At 42.4% G+C, this 16,105-nt stretch overlaps 2 protein-coding genes across 3 annotated transcripts in view; one reads left to right on the plus strand and one right to left on the minus strand.

Annotated features, from left to right (window-relative positions):
- Window positions 1-983: 983 nt before the first annotated feature.
- On the minus strand, window positions 984-3,641 carry cryaa (crystallin, alpha A). Of its 2 annotated transcripts, XM_039607434.1 has the most exons (4): window positions 3,180-3,641; window positions 2,817-3,044; window positions 2,437-2,559; window positions 984-1,810 (listed from the first exon to the last, which is right to left on the minus strand). In XM_039607434.1, the coding sequence occupies exons 2-4, from the start codon at window positions 3,012-3,014 to the stop codon at window positions 1,601-1,603; spliced, it is 531 nt and encodes a 176-aa protein (XP_039463368.1). In that variant the 5' UTR covers window positions 3,015-3,044; window positions 3,180-3,641; the 3' UTR covers window positions 984-1,600. The 2 variants fall into 2 exon arrangements, with proteins under 2 accessions (XP_039463368.1, XP_031611381.1); XM_031755521.2 differs by having other exon boundaries at window positions 2,817-3,641.
- An 8,851-nt stretch (window positions 3,642-12,492) lies between these two features.
- Window positions 12,493-16,105, plus strand: part of LOC116332517 (diacylglycerol kinase zeta-like) — a 97,267-nt gene continuing 93,654 nt past the window's right edge. Inside the window, exons 1-2 of the mRNA XM_039607521.1 lie at window positions 12,493-12,877; window positions 12,994-13,097. Coding sequence (XP_039463455.1) covers window positions 12,770-12,877; window positions 12,994-13,097 — 212 coding nt within the window. The 5' untranslated portion in view covers window positions 12,493-12,769. The remainder of the gene's footprint in view (window positions 12,878-12,993; window positions 13,098-16,105) is intronic.

A 16,105-nucleotide genomic window follows, 5' to 3' on the forward strand; every position in this document is an offset into this window, starting at 1 on the left:
GTTACGTATTTAAAATACAAAATATGAGTAACTGTATTCCGTTACAGTTACCGTTTAAAAAGGTGGTATTCAGAATACAGTTACTTTGCTGAAATAAATGGATTACACGGCGGTCTTTTCCTGTTTCATATGTTAGGCTGTGCCCTCTGTATTTTTGGTAATTCCACGCTGGTGGAAACCCAAACAAAACACACATTAAGAGGCTCTAATGCCTGCGTCTCAATCTCGCGGCCCATGTCACCTCTACTTGTGGCCATAATGACGTGAAGAAATATTTGTAAAAATTATTTAATATGAAGGCAACAGGCAGAGTGTGACAGGCATCGCCCTAAAGAATGTAGCCTGATGGGCAGTGTAGCCCAGTTGTAAGTAAGCTATTAAGACTCGACTGTACACTGTGTTCGTGTTTTCCTCCGAAACAATAAGTTCCGTTGGAGCAGCCTTTCAACGCCTCTCTCTGTCTCTCGCTAGCAAAGTTGACCCAGACAACAAAGCAAAGCTAGTTTTCGGCTACGAGCCCGACACGAACCCGACGTATTAGCCAGAGGTCCCTTTGCTACGGTTCGGAGCAGCGGACCTGTTTTATATACGCGCGGAATAGTTTTCTATAGGAGATCGCTGCAAAAAGTGCAGCCTTACCTAATGTCCACCTACTGTTACTCATTTATATTAAGATTTAAACATCAAGTCGGTATTGGTATGGCGAGTATCCTTCAGTAATAGTAATAAATCACACAGCAATAGTACATTCATGTAGTTGTAAAAAGCATGATAATATATTAAGTAATCCAAAGTATTCAAAATGCGTTACTCTCATTGAGTAACGTAACGGAATACGTTACAGAATACATTTTGGGGCATGTAATCTGTAATCTGTAGTGGAATACATTTTAAAAGTAACCTTCCCAACACTGGACGTCACTCACCGTCTGTATATTCTGCTAGAGTTGCTTCACTGAAATCATTGTTATGTCATAGAAAACACTCTCTGTGCACTAAGAGTTTATTGTCTGCCTGATTTATCAAAACAAAGCCTGAGCTGATAAGAAGAAGGGGAAAAAAGAGTAAAACCACACAGGGGTTGCATTTTGTTAATTGTACAGCTTTATTGCTTCTTTAGTATGGACTTGAATTGTGAGCAGATATCCACTGAACAAAGCTTAGACTTCAGTACAGGATATATGTGAGACAGAGGCTTCAGAGGAAGAACAAGAATGGGAGAAACCAGGGCTCCTCTGCGATTTTAATATGTGGTACAGAACATGCAAGACATTTTTGTTTCAAGCTTAAAGCCAGCCCGTACCGTCAGAGTACTGCTCTGAAACATGCTGGGCCGTGTGAATGTCTCCAGATGACTTCTCTCTTTAAAAACTCCAGCCACCTCTTACTCGACTGCCTTGGCGGGCTGATTTTTGTTATACTTAAAACAATGATACTAATGAGTTAAGAAGTAACTATAGAAAGAGAAGCAGGGAAGACACAGATATCCTCTAAGGTAAGGGGGAAAGAAGAATTCCGGAGTCGTCCATCCCCGTTGATGCTGGTTATTTACGGGGCTGAGCTCCTTCAGTACCCCGGGTCAACCACCAGCACTTGGCCTCTAGGAGGAGGCGGCAGCGTTGGGCTTATCATCACGAGTCACGGGGATACTGCGCTCACTGCGGCCAGACTCGCTCCCTCCGGTGACCTTTGGTCCGGTCAGAGTCAGCAGACCGTCAGCTGACAAGGTGCAGGTGATGGATGATTGGTCAACGCTAGAGGGGAGGCGGTAACGGCGGTGAAACTCACGGGAGATGTAACCGTGGTCGTCCTGAAAAACAGCAGTATTGATGCCATGAAGCCATTGTCAGTCCAGGGAAAGCTTCACTCTCGCGAGAGAGTGAGCACACACTGCTTCCTGCTAACTGCTGAGGTTTTCAGACTTCAGAGTCAGAGACCAACCCAGGTCTATTAAGATGCGTGAGCCTGACAAACTGAGTGGCATCTTGGAATTTGGAGTGGAGTTGTTGTGAGACGGGATAAGATAGTACTGTGTGTTATATGTCTATTTAGTCTTTTCAGTCCAACATAACTTGTTTTTCCTCTTTTCATTTCCACTAATAATACAAAATAAAATGATAATGTCCAGGCTAAAGGGATGGGCACCTAGTCACACACCTATTGGCTGCTTTCAACCCATAACAACACTGAAGGCAACTTCATGTAATCAAATACATCTTATTACCCATCCTACGTATTACAGTGAACTTTCTTGCAGTCTAACATAAACAGGTTTGTATGTCTAACCACCGTGGTTAGTTACGTACATATGGCTTGTTGCTACATCTGTGATCAGTGATCTGACTAGTGTTGGAAAATTCCTCAGGAAGCCTTTATGCCCTATGAGTCTAACTCACTCACTCGTGGTGTGTGCATCACAGCAGAGAGGAGGACTACCTGTCTTTCTCCATGCTTGCCCTGGATCTCCACATAGTCGTCAGTGACTTTCACACTGAGCTCATCAGGAGAGAAGTGCTTGACATCCAAGTAGACTGTGAACTTATCCCTGTCAGATCTCACCTGAGGGAGACAGACAAACACAGAGAACATCTCTTGACCTTAACTTCTAAAACTTTAGGTCAGCAGCTTCATTTCTTCATTTCTCTCTACGTTGTATGGAGCACAGTAGATGTTAGCTTTCAGTCTAACGAAACTCAAGACTAACAAGTCCAACAAAATTCAGATTTTTATACATGTATGTATTAAACATGAGATGCACACACTCTATTCTCTAATAACCACAGAATATGAGACTAAATCCATATTTTTTCGGTTACCTCTGAGATCCCAGAGTTGGAAAAATCCAAAACGTTGCGGAAGAGTGACTGTCTGTAATAGGGGCTGATGGTGGAGGCGGCGTAAGGGAAGAGGTCGTAATCAAACATGCCCTCTCCAAAAAACTGGTCAAAGAGTCTGGCAGGGTAGACAGAGCCCAGGGCACGTCTGAACCAGGGGTGCTGGATGGCAATATCCATAGCAACTGAAGACAGTCTGGTCTACTTTGGCTTGGTGGGGAATCCAGCAGATGAAAAATGGAGATGAGGTAAGAATGGGAGAATGGTGGCGGTAGAAAGCAGTGACTGAAGAATGTTTTCAGAGTGCTTTGCTCCCCTCTCTACTGCTGCCTCCTCTTTATATACCTGAGAGCCAGAAAGAGAGGCTTTAGCCACGATCCCTCTGGAATGGCATTATCTCAGCATGGTGGGTTGGGCCCTGTCAGCAGAATCAGGGTTGAGGATGGGGGGGCACCACTAGGTCCAGTCCCTGCTGGGACCCAGCGGTACTCGCATCAGACACCCGGGGCTGCCAAAACAAACTGTGCTAGACGGAGAGGAGGACGGGAGAGACAATGAGCTCAGGAAGCCAACTAAAGACACAGAGGGATTTCACCTGTGTGACAGTGCATCAGACACATACACACATATCTGTTCTGTCAGTCAGTCAGTGACATAATGCTGTGGCATTGTTCTGCCTGTGTGCTTGGATGATGGGCAGATTTAGAAACAATGCAGTCCAGAGTCAATGGAACAACAGCTGACAGAGAAATGTGAAAAAGAAAGTGTGCCCTCTTTCAATTCCAGCATTTTACAATGAGGGCAAAATAAAACTGGTCTGGTCCTCAGCAGGTCTTAAAATGAGCTAAATACAATCTCATTGGAAGTATAATCAAAGGGACTGGATTAAGTGATCATCAGTAAATGTGAGCACCTGTATAACAGCAAAGGTTTTGACAGTCAGCATTCAGGTGTGTGTTAGCATCAGCAGTGATCTTAGAGAACTAATTATCACTGCCCATCAATCTGGGGAGGGCTAGAAGGCCTTTTCCAAACAAAAAGTCCAACATCTTATTCAGTGAAGACGGGGGGGGGGGTCCTAGCAAATTCATCCCAAGGTCGGACCATCAGTACTGAGAGAAACTGCAAAAAGCCAAGAGCTACATCTCATACTCTACAGTCCTCAATTAGCAGGTTAAAGTTCAAAAAAGTACAATCAGAAGAGGACTGAACAAATATGGCTTGTTTGAAGTGTTTCCAGGAGAAAGCCTCTTCTCTCTATAAAGAACATGGCAGCACAGCAAAACCTGTGCAACAATATCCTTTGGACAGACCAAAGTGCAGATGTTTGGCTGCGATTCAACACAAACACCTGTCAGCATGGTGAATGAGGGCTTGTTTGCAGCCACAGGACCTGTCCAACAACTAAAGCTTGGACAACGATGACCAAAGGAAAATGGGTCTATCTGATATCTCAGTGTTGGTGTTGAAGACAGAAAAAAAAAGCATTGCAATTGTTTAAATTATGCAGTATAACAAATATATTACCAAGTTAGGTTTATTGTCAGCCATATTTGGGTTACTCATGTTGATTAACATTAGCCAACTTCTTGGCTAATGCTAACTGAATGACCAGACCACAGCATTGGTCAGTCCTAGACCAACGTTATTATGATGCAGCACCAAGAGTGATGGTTAACTTTCAAAGGACTGGTCAGTAAGTTTTCTTTTTTGCTATTTGATTTACCTAATTTCTTTCTGTTCTATACAGTGCATAACAAATAAAGTAGTTTCATACAAATAAAACCATTTGTGGTGTCGGTGCCATGTTGCAGAGCCATATATATAAATGGCAGATGAAGTTACTCAAACTGGGTCTATTCTGCACGAGGTGATATTCAAGGACCACGCAAAGTGCTCATAAACGAGAGGCCTCGTCTTGTGCAGCATAAGATAAGTTTGGGCAGAGCGACAGTTAAAGAAAGTGAGACTCACGCAAACAGAGATTCAAATGACTTAAAAACATCAAGGGGTCTGGTCCCAGTGTATAAACTTTGAATTGTTCTACTGTAATAAATAAAGTTGTGTTGTGACAGAAGCCTTTACACAGAAATATACATTTTTATCACAATAAAGCATACCTAAGTGTGAATTCTAATTTATAGCTAAGGGTCACTTCCCATGTCTGTTGTTTCTCCACCAGTGGCTTCCCGCTGCCTGAATGGATCTAATCCCACAGGGCTTTGGCCAGCGAGCACGGGGGCTTAGCCGCTCCATGCACCCACAGGCCAAGAGCAACTGGGCTGGGTAGCTGGGTTGGGATGTTTTGGGGGCAGTTTAGGCAGCTTGTTAGGGTTCAGGGTTGCTACCGGATGCAGATGTAGTTGCACTGGCTGCAGTTCAGCAAAGTCAGCATTCTGAGGGTTTTTTTCAATGGTTCAGATAATGCCCGTGTTCTCCATGTTTTCACAGCTCTGAAAAGCTGTTTTGGTCCACAACCTGGCAACTCATGCTCATGTTCAAGACTTTTTCATAAGAAAGTAAAGTAAGTTGATCAGGACAAACACTTATGGTAACATAAATGTTTATATTTAGTTAAAAGCATCCCAAAGTCAACCTGCCATATACACTACTGGTCAAGAGTTTTAGAACGCCCCAATTTTTCCAGTTCTTCAAGTTGTTCAAGTCCAATGAACAGCTTAAATGGTACAAAGGTAAGTGGTGAAAAAAGGTAAGGTTAGGCAAAACCAAAAAATAATGTACATTTCAGGATTATACAAAAAGGCCTTTTTCAGAGACAACATGGGTTAACAGTTTAAATCTGTTTTGCAGCAATGGAGGTTGATCAAGCCTTGAAAGCTGGTGCTACTATTTCCTACAGGTGTTCCAACTTTTCTGGATTACTTCCCCCTCTGTCTGCATAAAAGCAGTGCTGGAACACACTGTGGTACCATACCCTAGTTGAACAGTATTGTACTGCAGAAAGTAGTGTTGGTACAAAAATGGCAAGAAAAAAGTAATTAACCATGGAAGAGAGACAGACCATCATAACACTTATAAATGTAGGTCTTTGCTACAGAGAAACTGCAAAGAAAGTCAAGGTGTCAGTGAGTACAGTTTCCTTCAGCATCCAAAGGCTCAGAAACAAACTGTGACAGGAAGAGGTCTGCAGACCCAAAGACACGACTGAATCAGAGGACAAGTTTCTGAGAGTTAACAGCTTGTGTGATCGGCGGCTCAGGACAACAGCTTCAAGCAGCTTAATAGTGGTCGTAGTGAGCAAGTCTCAGTTTCAGCTGTGAAGAGAAGACTTCAAGCTGCAGGTTTGACAGGATGAGTTGCAGCAAGAAAGCCAGACATCAGAATAAGACAAAGAGGCTTGTCTGGGCCATGAAACACCACCATTGGACTACTGAAGACTGGAAGAAGGTTTTATGGACTGTATGTCTGTGAAGGTTCTCAGTCATCCAGGTCATCGTAGTCAAAGGAGTTTGCAAAGAAAAGCGTCTGGACTTCTTTGAGTTGCTTGAAGACGTTTCACCTCTCATCCGAGAAGCTTCTTCAGTTCTAAGGTCAAATGGCCGAGAGTCCCAGATTTAAACCCAGTGGGAGTATCCCCCCAAGGAGGGACAAAGGACCCCCTGGTGATCCTCTAATCACATGCGACAAGGTGTGAAAGCGGGTGTGGTACCTAATCAGCCAGGGTTTCGGGTGAGCTCATTGTGAAACCTGGCCCCACCTTGTCATGTGAATTCCTGAGGTCAGATGGCCCAGGATGTGAGTGTGAGTGGGAAGAGGTGGCGGTTTACGACACCAACTGTCTGCCATCTATAATCCAGTTTTGAGTTCCCTCCCCAGACGCCTTAACGCCCACATTTTTTTCTCACTCTCACTGTGTGACACAAGTATTTAATTCAATTCATATAGTACCACATTACAACAATTTTATTGTAAGGGTAAGGCTCTTCAATAATATAGTGTGTTCTGCTGCCCCCTACTGGACTGTCATATTTTCTTTCTTATATACTATCAGAAAGTATTACTTTAATATATGAATAAGTATCCATTATCATTATTATTGTTATTGTTATTATTATCTCATATGTTAAAATGTAAAAATGATCTCAGTGGACTCTGGTGGTTCTGACATCCGATTATTACATCCCACTGGGAAAATAACTGTCTCTGCTCTCAAAATGCATATCATGCATATTTTTATTATTCATCCACCTGAATAAGTGTGTTAGAGTCATGGCTGCTTTGACTGGCAGGTCTCCGGCCCAGGCAGCGGCACAATTTAAAAAAAAATAAAAAATCTTTCATTTCATAGAATTTTCCTATTTTTTTTAAATAGATATCAATACAGTGACCAAAACCGAATTAACACATCTAACATAAAATGCCATGAAACACCTATAACTGTGAATAACTAAGGCATTTTTTTGTATTTCAAATAAAATACTGGTGACTGCCATCATCCTCCAGCAACCACTCACATTTAGTCAGGGAATACTGGTTCATTCCTTGTGTTAGGAGGCTTTTTAGGCTCGAATCAGAATCGGAATACTTTATTGATCCCAGAGGAAATTATGTGGTCACAGTTGCTCCTAAACAGTAATTCACTAAACTAAATTAAATAATACACTGTACCTTAGAGTTACAAAATATAACAATATAGTTCTAATAAGTATAAATACATGTAACTATAAACATCCCAGTATATTAGGCAAAATTAAATATATATGGCTGACACTGAGGTGCCTCTCTCATCATACTGTACTTTGTTATTTTCTCTGTAGAGGCTAAGGGCTGACTCATGTTTTTGCTCAGTCCACAGGAGAGGACTGAGGACTCCTTTAAGTTTCTTGAAGATGTTTCACCTCACTGTAAAATGTAATATTGTGTTTAATTAAAAATATTAAATAGGCTGAACTCAATTTTTATCAACTTGTTATTAGAACTCGATTTAAATAAGTTACCAGTACTTTTTATGCAAAAACGCTGATAAACTCCATTTATTTGAGTTGTCTTAACTTAGAAAAACTAAGCAAGCTGGAAGTTTTGCTTCTCAGTGCGGAAGGATGAAAGATGTGTTTTGAAAATGCCACGTGACTACCGTCCTCCTCCCTCTCGGATCAGTCCGCATGTTCACGGTGCATTTTTTATGGAATATGTTGAGCAAACCTGGAGAAGCTCAGCTCAAGATATTATTGTTGTCATTGCTGTGGATCTTTACCTGATACACTGACTTGGTGAGTTTATAAATTTACTCTTATTCAAACTGATTTGTGGCTTCTCTTAGTTTAGCACCAGGTTTATAATCTTGCTAGCTAGTTAGTGTTAGCCTAGCGTTGCTGCTGTCGCTGGGCTCATGTTACTTAAAAATTAACACCACAGCCTTAAAAACCTTACATAAAACTATGTGGTGAAATTTTCTGTTGATAGCTTGAAATAAATAAGTGAGATAAGAGCCCAGACAAAATTCTTCGGGAGGTGCAGCCGTTAGGGGTGGGGTAGGTGTGGGGGGTGGATAACAGAGCTCTCCGAGCATTTTTGCAAATATGTGATGTCTTGATAAATCGAGCAGATATTTGAAATTTACACAGCTACATTCTCACCTGAAAATATCTTAAAAGGTTATTTTGTGACCCAGAAAGGGTAGTCTGGGGAAAAGGAGGATCGCATTTGTCGGCCACGGTTGTCAGAGCCTGTGCGTACTTGTAAGCGCGGCAATGGCGGAGGAGCGCGGCTGAAAAACTTATTACTTTTTCTGGGTCACAAAATAAACTTTTAAGATATTTTCAGGCGAGAATGTAGCTGTGTAAATTTCAAATATCTGCTCGATTTATCAAGACATCACATATTTGCAAAAAATCTCCGACGTTTTCGGAGACGTCTATTTTTTTTCATGCTTTGTGGCAGCTTTAGAACATCTGTGGCATCTATTAATGTCAAATCTAGCCTTTATTTAACAACATAAGCAAACTCTATGTTACAATGATTGCACAGCCATTAAGGATCAAATCAGTTTCTGAAAAATGTTCTGTTTTTCTCCCTGCTTGCTTCTTACTGTCTTTGAGGCTCGGGACCAGCACTCCTGTTGTTGGACAGAAAGACATCAACTCAGTGGTAAGTATTTTTTGGTTTCCAATATATTAGCAACTGTCAGTGACATTTATATTAATCAGGCTGAACTTTAATCATACTTTAGATCAGCCTGTTTTACTTATTGTTTTGTTTGTGCTTTGGTTTGGGGAAGTTGTTTCTTTACTGATCTTTTCCTGTCTTCTGTTATTAGACTTGAGATATGACTGCACTATGCTGTTGCTGGTGACCACAGTTAATTCTACAAGACATGCTGTGTAAGTAAACAAACAACAACAGTTTGGTCTGCATTTCTCGAAAGATCACATCCCCCAAACTTAGTTTAGAGCAGGGGTGCCCAATCCTAGTCCTCGAGAGCTACCGTCCTGCAGCTTTTAGATGCATCCCTACTCCAACACAGCTGAATCAAATGGTTTGATGACCTCTTCAGCATGTCATCAAGTTTGGCAAAGGCCTGATAACAAGACATTCATTTGTCTGAGATTGTCTAAATTGGAGTCTGTTTTATACCAAATGCAGAAAGAAATGTTTTAAGAAAGCAATTAAGTTCATGTTCCAAAAAATATGATTGTTTGCTTGCAGGACAACAGGAGAGATGAGGCCTCCGTCACAGATGGTGTGGTCAGTGAAGATGGTCGCCTGCAGGTTCAAGCTCATTGCATCTCCAACCCACATCCACTGCCACTGTACTTAAGGGAAGTTAAAGACTTTCTTCTGCACCTACATTTGGATCACCTCGATCCATGACAGTCATTCAGGCAGTAATGCCTGGACTGGAAACAAGCCGTCCTTAAAATAATACAACATTCCAGCTCATGTGTTGGAATGGAAAACAAATGTGTTGTTTAAATTAGAGACTGCACTTGTGACAGAACAATAAATATTTTATTTTGATTATATAAGTAATGTAAGTACAAAACAAACTGTGGTAGGCCTAAACTTGTTTTCAGAATAATTACATCTGAGACTTTGTTTCATTTTAAGATTATAACAGTGATGTCAATATAATTGTTTGTTGTTCAGCAGAACAGTGTCCAGTATGTTGGCTGTTATACTTTGTTGTGTTTGAAAATAAAAGTTGGGCTGATTTTAACATCATTACAAAAATTGATTAATTATTTTTAATCACATTCAGGTTACCACAAATTGTTTTTTCATTTAGTTGAACTTAACATGTTTGTCAGTAGGTAAAGAATTAGTATTGTACAGTCAGAAATATCAAGTTATTCTTAATACTGCAGACTTGCAATGTATAAGTTGTCCTAACAGTCATCTTAAGTAAGCTTTACTTAGTTTTTTTGAGGCAACGAGTTTCCATAATTTTTTTGAGTTCTGGGAACTAACAAGGCTGTACAGTGTACTCAAAATGAGTAAGTTGCCCTAACTTGGTCATCTTACGTAAACTTTATCCAATTTTTTTGAGTTCTGGGAACAAATGAGCTTGTACAGAGTACTCAAAGTAAATAAGTTGTCCTAACTTAGTCATTTTTAGCTAAGCTTTACTCAATTTTTTTTGAGGCAACGAGTTTCCATAATTTTTTTGAGTTCTGGGAACTAATTAGATTTTACAGTGCTCTCATCTGAGAAGCTTCTTCAGTTCTAAGGGCAACTGGTGGTGAGTCCCAGATTTTTGAGCCCTATTGGGAGTTTCCCTAAGAGGGTCACGGACCCCCTATTGATCCTCTGTTTAATCACATGAGCCAAGGTGTAAAAATGGGCGTGGGTCACAATCAGCCAAGGTTTCAGGTGGACCCACTGTGAGACTTAGCCCCACCCTATCATGTGATTTACTGAAGTCAAATGGCCCAGGATGTGAGTGGGCGTTAAGGCGTCTGGGAAGGATCTCAAAACTGGATGGCAGACAGCTGGTGTTGTAAGCCCCGCCCTCTGTTCAAAGATGGTCGCTCACAGTGGACATAGATGGCTTCTTCTTCTTTCAAACCATCTTTGTCCAAAATGTGAACACTGGCATCCTTGAATGAGTGACCTTTGACCTTTAGATGCAGATGGACAGCAGAGTCTTGTCCCATCAAGGTGGCTCTTCTATGCTGTGCCATGTGTTTATGAAGTGGCAGTTTGGTTTCTCCAGTGCAGAGGTCTGAGCACTCCTCGCTGCACTGTACAGCATACACCACGTTGTTAAGTTTGTCTTTGGGATGAACCAGTTTTTAGATCAGATTATTGTCATTGCACAGTCATACTTGGTACTATTGTACAACAAAACTGAACATTTTGTCTGAGTGTGTGGCTGGGTCTGAAGCACACTGGGATGTTGTGCTTGGAGAAGACTCTTTCAATAACCTGCTACATAAAAGATGACAATATTGTTCTTCTGACTTGTACTTCCTCTGAGAGGGTGTATGCACTTGCTTTATCATAGTTCATCTTGTTTCTATTTAATGTTCAGTAGGTTTTTGTCCATGCTCCTCTTCTGTGCTAGCCACAGGTCTAGATGCTGAAGTTCAGTGGGATTGCATTATTTTCTTACTAGTGCTAAGTGGTAAGTAAGTCTCCCCAGCCAACACGAGACTGCAGCACATGACAGATGAACTGTGTTGACAGTATTATGTATTAAAATGCATTTAGATTTGATTATTTTCAGGATTAACCCCCAATTCAGTCTCAGGAGCCTTTTGCACTGCATATCTGGAAAATGTCTGCTTGCAACTGGCAACAATGCACTGAAATAAAGAATCCCAACAGGTAAGATAGAGAATGTTAAGGTACCTTTAATAACTAGTTTCTACAAGGTTGATACCAAACAGTTCCATATATTGCTCAGTCTCACTCTTAAAATGAACATGTTTCACGGTAATAAGCATCACAGTTTATGTGTGAGAAACACTCTAACACCAAGAATAGTCATTTTATTATAGAGTTAACACACATAGTTAAGACACAGCCTCAATAGCAACACAATTTTATCTTATTGTTATTTCAAAAATGATCAAGAATCAATGACAGAATTCAGTGTTCACTCAATGAAATTTATTGATTTAACATACATTCTATTATTTATTGCCACCAATTCAAATTCCATGAGGTTGGATGATGATCAGAACCTACTTGGCGCCATATGTGTGACCTAATATTGGCGCATACATGTCTCCCAAATCAGACTCCTATCAAGGACATGAAGTTTGGGACACACTGGTCGTTACACGTGTGTAGCAAATGTAATTCATGTACCGTAGGTCAAACTATGTACCTGCAGTACTGCCTGTATAGGTGGCGCTCTAGAGCCATTTGAAACTTCCATGTCCCGAACCAATAAAATACCTACATTTTCCAGACCAGACCTGACGTGTGTGCAGAATTCCCCGAGTTTCTGAACATGTTTAGGCTCTCTGAAAGGCCACTCATTTACTAACATTAGAAGCAGAGCAGAAACAGTCAGTGCTCTGATCAAACACTCAAATGATTACCAGCAGCCTCCCTCTAAGCTCAAAGCAAGCTCTTAACACACACCAGCCATTCTAAATCCCAGAAACACGAGACGTGTTTTATTACTTGCCCTCATCACAGTCATTCAATAGAGAGAGAGAGAGAGAGAGAAGGGGGGCGGGGGTGCGAGCGCTCACAGCTGATTTCCGGCAACACGTTGCGTGAGTGGACAGGAGGACAGTTCTCACCTGCCGCACGCAACTTTTATCGTGTGCGTCTCAAGGACAGTTACGGTCCACGCCGGGTTGGTGTGTCACGCAGCGTGGAGGGTGGGACTGTAGTTTCGTGTAAACGCGCACCAAAATAAACCGTTGGGAACACAGCAGCAGCACCGGGAGCAGCGACACCGTGCCGAGGACAGGAGCATTAATCCGGGTAAAAGCACTCAGGCCGCGCTGATCGCAGCGATGATGAGAGACTCGGAGCGGCCCGAGCTGGAAGACGTGGCCGAGGAGGACGACGTGATTGCTGGGCTGGAAAACTCCAGGAGCGCACAGGAGCCCGGCGTCTCTCAGGTGTGTGCTGCTCTCCTTCCATACTTACCGCGTACAGGAGCCGCTGCTGCAGGCTGCCAGCGCCTGTGTGAGGAAGGAAGCTTTCATCGGAAACAACAGATGTGTTTTGATTTTAGGTACCCAAACAGAAAGAGCTGAAGGGAGCTGAGCAGCAGCTGGCAGTATCCCAGATGGAGGCAGAGTTTGTGCAGCTGACCTTCAGGAAGCAGGTGTCTTACAGGTAGGAAGTCTCCAAACAGACCAGAGGAGTGAAAGTGGCAACGAAACACTGATCGTTCTCATGTTGTCTACGTGCTGGGACATACTGTGGAAAGGCACAGTTACACTTTAACAAGAGGTGAAATGTTACCCAGAGTGAAGTGGTCAGGATTCCTTTCACCTGACCCTGACATGAACACTGTTCCAGCTTAAGACAGACAGATGAAGTTATATATGCTGTAAGGTGCAATATCAGGTGCAATGTAATCAGTGGTAGTGCACACTGAGTAAGAGGCTGAAGAAGAGACTGAGGTGAGCTTAGTGATTCTCTTCCTTGTACTTTCACCAATAGCAAAAATCCTGATGATTATGACCATGAATATGACCTGGTGTGTTCTCAGTATAGATGTGATGGCAGGTAAATGGACTGGTTCTTTCACGGCTCATTCACCAATTCATACAAGCACTTTTTTTCGGTGCTTTCCAACATTCACACACATTCACACTCTGAATGGCTGAACGAGACTGAACCACCAACCTTCCAATTAATAGATGACCTGTTGTACCTCGGAGCTACAGCCACCTCCAACAGGTTTCCCAACTGAAACTATAAAGAGAAGATAATAAAAGCATGTGCACGACTTTGCTGCATACGAAACTGGCACATGCACCGATTGGTGTGACAGAAGAGGACACTAAGGAGGCTGAAACAAGAAGTCTCATATCTGTGAGGCATACAAAATATGTGTATTTCCAGCAAGTGCTTTCAATAAAAGATTTACAGACATAACAGGCTTGAAAAATAGGAGGAATCAAAAAGATAAGCAGTAAAACTGATGAGTTGATTGGTTTGGAGAGCGCTACTGTAGGTGTAGGAGGACTGCTGTGTATGTATGTATGCCTCTTTCAGTCTCTCACACTGTTCACAGCGGGAGAAGGGTGACCGTAAGGGCTCCATTAGTTCAACTCGCTGTGTTAGGATCAATGTTTGAATCCATTTCCTGGGTTACTAGGGTGACACCCTCTAACACAGCTAATGTGATTGGTCAGCTGAAAAGGAGCAACAATAGGAAAGTAATAAGTGAAGCTTGTAATCTAAAATCCATTTTACCATCTGATCCTGCTCTGTATTTACAGAAATGGCACCACACTGGGCTGTCACTGTCAACTGGATTGTCCTTTTTGTTTTCTCATCAATGAAATATGGCCCGTCTGTTGCCTTAGAAACTGTAGTTACGATCTGTTTGTCTTTAATTTGATTATTGGTCCTCATCTCCAGCCCTCCCTTTACCAGCTCTCCTCTCACTACTGCAGCTAAAAACGTGCACTTTTATTAAACGCTGAGCTGGTGCCCAGTGTTTCACTGGTCTCAGGTTGTGTTTTACTTTTTCCACCCCCCGATCAGGCCAGCATCGCTGACACACGCCGCTTGTACTCAGGGTCGTGTCGGCGAGGATAAACAGCAAGCGCTCCACGTGCCCCAGATGCACTGAGCAGGTCTGGGTGAGGAGAACAAAGTCAGATCTTCAAATACAGGAAGTGAAAGTATTTTTCCATCAGTCAGTGTCATGATAATGCACAGTGAATAGATGTCACGTGTGCTGCCTCCTTCATGCTCTCAGCAGCACCCCAGCCTGATAATAACTAGTGGGGCATGCTGTGAGCTACACCCGTGAAAAGGTGACTGCAGACATGTCTGACCTAATTTTCCTGATATGATTCTCAGTTCATGTGTCATAGCAGCCTGTTGCAGGTGACCCCAAAGCTAACATCCAGCGATGACCTGAGACGGTGGGCAGGCATTTGTTTCTCTGAAGCTCTCATGAGCTCTGGCTCTGCTGTCAGATATGAATGCTCTCCAACTTCCTTCAGATATTGACGGACTTGCTGTTGATGTATTTTGAGCAGGACTGCAAATAGGAATGATGAAAGTACTTGCAGGTACTTTATTGGACAGTTTTTAGCCTGTTCAATTTCTGCTGTTTCCCCTTCATTCTTTTTTCTCCTCTCTTTTTTATTTACAGTGATTGTCTGCTTAGTAAGAAGGTTTTTGTTTGGCTTTTAGGACTAGAGATGAATGATGTGCTTCTTACTCTTTTCAAAAGAAAGAAGTGGGACATGCATATGGAGTGGCTTTGAGCACAGCTGCAGCTGCTCTGCCTGGCTGTGCTGACTGAACCTGTGGCTGTGGATGTAGCTTCTGTTCAGGCTACACCTGCATGTGTGGTTGGATGTATGATGCTGTGCTGCAGAAACACTTTACTCCTGCTATTAATAGACGGTAGAGCATTGCTAACTCACATGGGATCTAAAACCTTTAGCAGATGTGTTAGCCGTGCGCCACAGGAGCTGAGAGGACAACCCTCAGCGAGCCTCAGTGTACTGTACAAACATCATCTGCAGGCAGTATTACACCTGAAACATGGCATTTTGTCAGACTCTCTCATTTCTTGCAGCTGGTCTTTCATGTTAAAGGTGCCATCTACCATCAATATTGATAAACTGAAGGAAGACAGGTGGGTGTTTGTCATGATTTAGTTCAGAGTTCCTTGTGTTCCCTGTTAAATCTGCCTGAGGTCCTCACCACTGTCTGAATTCAGAGAAAAGCTTTCATGTTCTCCATCACTGCACTGAAGTTCTCAGTGAAACTGTTCATCAGCTGGTTTCTTATGTCACTGCCACCATGAGGCATAATCTCAGCATAATTTAGTATGGTCTGTAATCCACATGGGATTGTGTGTGGGTGGGGGGGTGGGGGGCTGGCCTGGCTTTCAGCTCTCCTGACTCAGACGAGTTATGTAAGGATCATCTGTATCTGTTGCCTACAAAGTGTGTGTTGTTGTGTGTATAGTTCATGCTGTGAGAAAATCTACATAAAATTCGAGGGCAGCCGGAATTCCATTAGCTGTAACACAAGTGTGTGACATGAATTAACTCTACATGAAGCAGGAACGATTGGATACAGTATGCAGCGACAGCTCCTGAAAGGCTTCAGTGATTCGAGCTCCAGAGGCAGCGTGTTTCATTTTT

This window comes from Oreochromis aureus, linkage group 23, assembly GCF_013358895.1.
Source record: "Oreochromis aureus strain Israel breed Guangdong linkage group 23, ZZ_aureus, whole genome shotgun sequence".
Classification (NCBI taxonomy): Eukaryota; Metazoa; Chordata; class Actinopteri; order Cichliformes; family Cichlidae; genus Oreochromis; species Oreochromis aureus.